This window comes from Ruditapes philippinarum, unplaced genomic scaffold, assembly GCF_026571515.1.
Source record: "Ruditapes philippinarum isolate M1 unplaced genomic scaffold, ASM2657151v2 ctg985_1_1_1_1, whole genome shotgun sequence".
NCBI lineage: Eukaryota > Metazoa > Mollusca > Bivalvia > Venerida > Veneridae > Ruditapes > Ruditapes philippinarum.
In genome coordinates this window covers 1-4,952 of record NW_026857416.1, presented here as the reverse complement: position 1 = coordinate 4,952, position 4,952 = coordinate 1, and the positions used below count along the sequence as shown (strand labels likewise).

The following is a 4,952-nucleotide window of genomic DNA, read 5'->3' as shown; positions in this document are numbered from 1 at the left end:
TGTTTTAAGTGGTAGCTGTCTGGCACATCAGTTGCCTGAACCGGAATCTGATGGAAGTATAACTCGGATTCCAGATGGACCGGAATTCCCACAGTTGCCATTTTCAACACATGATTTGAGGCGTACATATGAGAGAGTACTAAGTGAAAATGAACAACTGTTTTTTGATGGCATAGGTGTGAGTCAGGAGCTAGCAGAGGAGCTTGAACAACTAACTCGGAAACAAAGTGATTACCCTGAATGGCACAACCTTAGGAAAAAACGTCTCACTTCCTCAACATTCAAAGACATTGTTGTGCGTAGAAAGGATTTCGATACATTAACAGAAAGGTTAAGTAGTTCACGTAAAGTCCAGACTGCAGCGATGAAACATGGTATTGAAAATGAAGGTAATGCAGTGCTGGAGTATGCAACACATAAAAATGTTAATATTAAACCATGTGGCTTTGTCATAAACCCTGATGCGCCATTTCTTGGAACATCTCCAGACAGGATAGTTTATGATCCAAATGAAATATGTCAGTTTGGTGTTTTGGAAGTTAAATGTCCAGTGAAAGAATCATACACAGAATCCCAGTTCCTACGTGAAAATGCGGACGGTACTTATAGCCTTAAACATTCACATTCATATTATTTGCAGGTCATGGGCCAGATGGCTCTCACTGGCCTAACATGGGCTGATTTCTGTGTATGGACACAGAACGATATGCACATTGAAAGGATTTACTTCGACAAGGATGTATGGTGTGAAGCATATGAGAAACTGTGTGTTTTTTATTTTGATCATTTCATGAGAAAGTTTGTCTAAACAATAAAATTGACATTTGCACAAAAAAAGTGCTTCTTAAAGCAGCATGCTTTCAGATGGGTGCAGTTTCAGGATTTTTTTGTTAATTGTATTAAAAAGTGAAATATTGTCAGGGAAACAATGAAAGTAATTTACACTTGAAAATAATGGAACAAAAATTACCAAAAAGGTCATAATATGCAAAAAGCTCTTACTGCATAAGTCAAACAGTAAAATAGCACCTACAGGCAGTGTACATGATCAATATCTTTACAAGCAATATATTTTTTGCTTAGCTATATAATTATATGATTTGTTAATAATGTTTTATTGCTGATATCACTCATGCTTTGGAGTGTGATACTGGTATGACTTATATCTCACAGACATTTTAAATATCTCATTTTACTTTAAAGTTTGTTGATTATAGATAATATTAGATGAGATTATCAATGACATGTCATCAGATTAAATTTTTTGCCAGCTGTTTTTTTAATTCAAAATAAAACAGAAACACAGATATATCTATTTTTTATATTTTAATGGAATAAACATGTTCATCTCATTCTCCACATAATTTTAAACCATTTTTTCAATTTTAAAAGAACACTTTTTATTGTGTCGCCTTGTCGTTGTCGGCGTCCCCTAAAGCTTGTCCGGAGCATAACTCAGTCACTATTAGTCTGATTGACTTCAAACTTGGTATGCATGCTTCTTTCAATAACCCGAGTGCAGTGCACAAGGACCGGTACTCTGCAGTTCTTATTTTTTGAGTTATTGCCCTTTGTTAATTTTCATACTTTAATTTTGTCCGGGCCATTTCTCTTCAACTAAAAAAGCTATGGACTTGAAACTTCATAGGATGATAGATCTCATTAAGAAGAAGTGCAGTGCACAAGAACCAGTACTCTGCACTTCCTAATTTTTGAGTTATTGCCCTTTGTTAATTTTCATACTTTATTTTTGTCCGGGCCATTTCTCCTAATGTATAAAAGCCATGCACTTGAAACTTCATAGGATGATAGGTCTCATTAGGAAGAAGTGCAGTGCACAAGAACTGGTACTCTGCATTTCTTATTTTTTGAGTTATTGCCCTTTGTTTATTTTCATACTTTAATTTTGTCCGGGCCATTTCTCCTTAAGTATAAAAGCTATGGACTTGAAACTTCATAGGATGATAGATCTCATTAAGAAGAGGTGCAGTGCACAAGAATCGGTACTCTGCATTACTAAATTTTTGAGTTATGGCCCTTTGTTAATTTTCATACTTAATTTTTGTCCAGGCCATTTCTCCGAAAGTATAAAAGTTATGGACTTGAAACTTCATAGGATGATAGATCTCATTAAGAAGAAGGTCAGTGCAAAAAAACAGATACTCTGCATTTCTTAATTTTGAGTTATTGCCCTTTGTTGATTTTCTTACTTTATTTTTGTCCTGGTCATTTCTCCTCAAGTATGAAAGCTATGGACTTGAAACATCATAGAATGATAGATCTTATTGATAAGAAGTGCAGTGTACAGAAACTGCTGCTCTGCACTTATTATTTTTTTAGTTATTGCCCTTTGTTATTTTTCATATTTCATTTTTGTCCTGGCCATTTCTCCTAAACTACATTGTTCACAAGGCGACACATCCAACTCGCGGAGTTCTAGTGAACTTAAACACTTCCACTTCAATGACTTGATGGCTCTTGTTAACATGAAAATATGTATTGAAACCTATTCATTTTATTTTTACTGATGATAATGTTGGTGTCTATATGATAATGGCAGAATTATATGCACCAAGTTAATAAAAGTCTTAAGAGTATCAATTGTACTTTCTGTTTTAAAATAATGGTCCTTTGAACAGTGTTAATAAACAACATACAGTCCACAGTTGTAATGCTGATCCAGTAATAGCAACAGGAAGAACAGAGTCAAAAATGTGGTATTCTTTTATACGTCGAATGGCGCGTTCCACATGGATCCGAAGTCTGGCAATTTCCTGTGTCTCTTCAACTTCCTCTTTAGTGAACTGGTCTCTTTTAGTTAAAAATGGAGGAATATTAAGTCTGGCCTGTCTTTCTGCTAACATTTGCTCGATTAGAAAACCCTTATCTGCCATCACACTGTCACCAGGTTCAATTAGCGGAAGGATTCCAGATTGCCTTGTTATATTTTGGTCTGATATTGAGCCAGCAAATAAGGAAGACACAAAGGTAACACAACCGGATGGTGAAATGCCTATGAGACCCTTTAATGTTGTTGTCCCCTTGTAATGCGAGTAAAACTCGGAATTCAAGCTCAATGCAGATGGTGTTTGTATTTTAACTTCTGTACAATCTAAAATGACACGAGTTGAGGGGTAAAGTTCCTTAAAACAATCTGGCATAAACTTATTAACTTTTTCACGAGATGGCCATATGGGAATTGAACCTAGCTGAAAATACATAAAATTTGCCCAAGTAATGATTATTCGGCTTACAGTTGATTGTGACACATTAAATCGACAAGCTATGTCCTGTTGAAAAAGTCCTAGTCTTATTTTAACCAGAAACATGAAGAATTGGTCAATAAGTGGTGTGCTTTCTGACCGGAAAGATATGTCAGTGTTTATTTCTTGGGAATATCCCATTCGTTTCCTCTGAATCTGAGACCATCTAGTCATTTTCTCTGCTGTTGGCCGAAGCAAGTTGTACACATTAAGAAGGAGTGTGTATGAGCTGAAGCCTGTGTAAAACTGTAGAGACTTTGGGTCAGTTGACTTTGGGTCAGTTGCAAAACGTTGCAGACCAAACCTGCCAATAGTTAACCTTTCAACCAGATGTTCTAGCTCATCGATGTGTTCTGAGGCAGCTTTTAATTTCTCTTCAGATGACATTTCCCTTTCAGGTCCTAGGTAGTCATGAAATACTGGCTGCGGAGTCATTATTTGGGGTTGAGATTCATCAGTGTTGCACTCTTTATCATCTCTGAAGTAAAAGAAAATTATACAAATTAGCAAAAAAAAAATTAGCATGTTGCTAGCAATTGTTTCTATCTATCCGACCAGTGAAGACCAATTAGATGATCTGCATATGATATTTAGTGAGGTTTATTACCTAATTCATTAACACAATTGGCATAATAAAGGAATATCTTTATAAAAAGTATAAGCTAGATCCATAATCTAATTGTCGGCACAGTACTTTATAAAAACTTACTCTAGAGTCAGTCTCTTTCTCTTTGGTGAATTTAACCGTGGAGTTGGGGGCTTCCGTGAAGGTGTCTCAAAACTCCAATCAAATACCGACGGAAATGCTGTCTTGCTGAGGCATCTGATTCCTGTCAATGTTCTGACGAAATCAGTGTCCGTAAAATGAGCTGAGCAAACCTTGGTGTGTGGTTTTACCTACAAATGAAAATAAAATATAAATAATTGAATATAAATATTACTAATGTCTTAAAAGATTATTAAATCTCAAAACCGAGCATGATTGTTACAGTACACTTTATTTTTACAATGTACATATTGATAATAATTTAACTATCCGAATCTAAAAATATCCGAAACACGTACAGTTAAAAACCGAATTTACGGTATTTTAGATAAATACCTGGAAAAATGCTCCCTCATCACGTCGGATTTTCACCAACCATAACTTCTTTCTACTTATATCACTAGGAAAGCTATGAAATGAATGACTTTTATTATATCTTGAATCATTTGTACACTTTGGAACGCAGCAGTGATACGACGCCATATTTTTCTGTTTGCGTTAAGAGCCTCGCTTTCGATCCAAAATGGCCGACTCGTGATATTGGACTATAGGCTGTTCATTCTCTACATGGCGACAAAGAATGTGAATGTCGTGATTGTCTATCCGCCATCCACCTGTGCCATTTTTTTAAAAGTTTTTTCCAGTTCTGAAAAATATCGCAAACTTATGTTTTACTAATTTAATACTTATCTGGTGACCCCTCATAGCGCCGATTTCTGGACGTTTCGATGACGACGTTATCGTATAGGTAAATGTTGTAACTTGGAACGTTGAATAAAAAATGCATTCCCAATTACTGTATAATCAAAAAATCTCCCATGACCTAATCCTTATATGCTGATTGTTTTTGTTGAACATCACTTAAAATGATAAGCCAAACTCAATTAAGCCTTAAACATTAATAACACACCGAGAATGAAAAA

The 4,952-nt window shown here is 35.5% G+C and overlaps 1 protein-coding gene across 1 annotated transcript; it reads right to left on the bottom strand.

Annotated features, from left to right (window-relative positions):
• Positions 1-2,615: 2,615 nt before the first annotated feature.
• Positions 2,616-4,572, bottom strand: LOC132749670 (uncharacterized). Its single transcript, XM_060739529.1, has 3 exons — positions 4,366-4,572; positions 3,973-4,160; positions 2,616-3,741 (listed from the first exon to the last, which is right to left on the bottom strand). Exons 1-3 carry the CDS (start codon positions 4,510-4,512, stop codon positions 2,616-2,618), a joined length of 1,461 nt encoding a protein of 486 aa, XP_060595512.1. The 5' UTR covers positions 4,513-4,572.
• Positions 4,573-4,952: the final 380 nt, after the last annotated feature.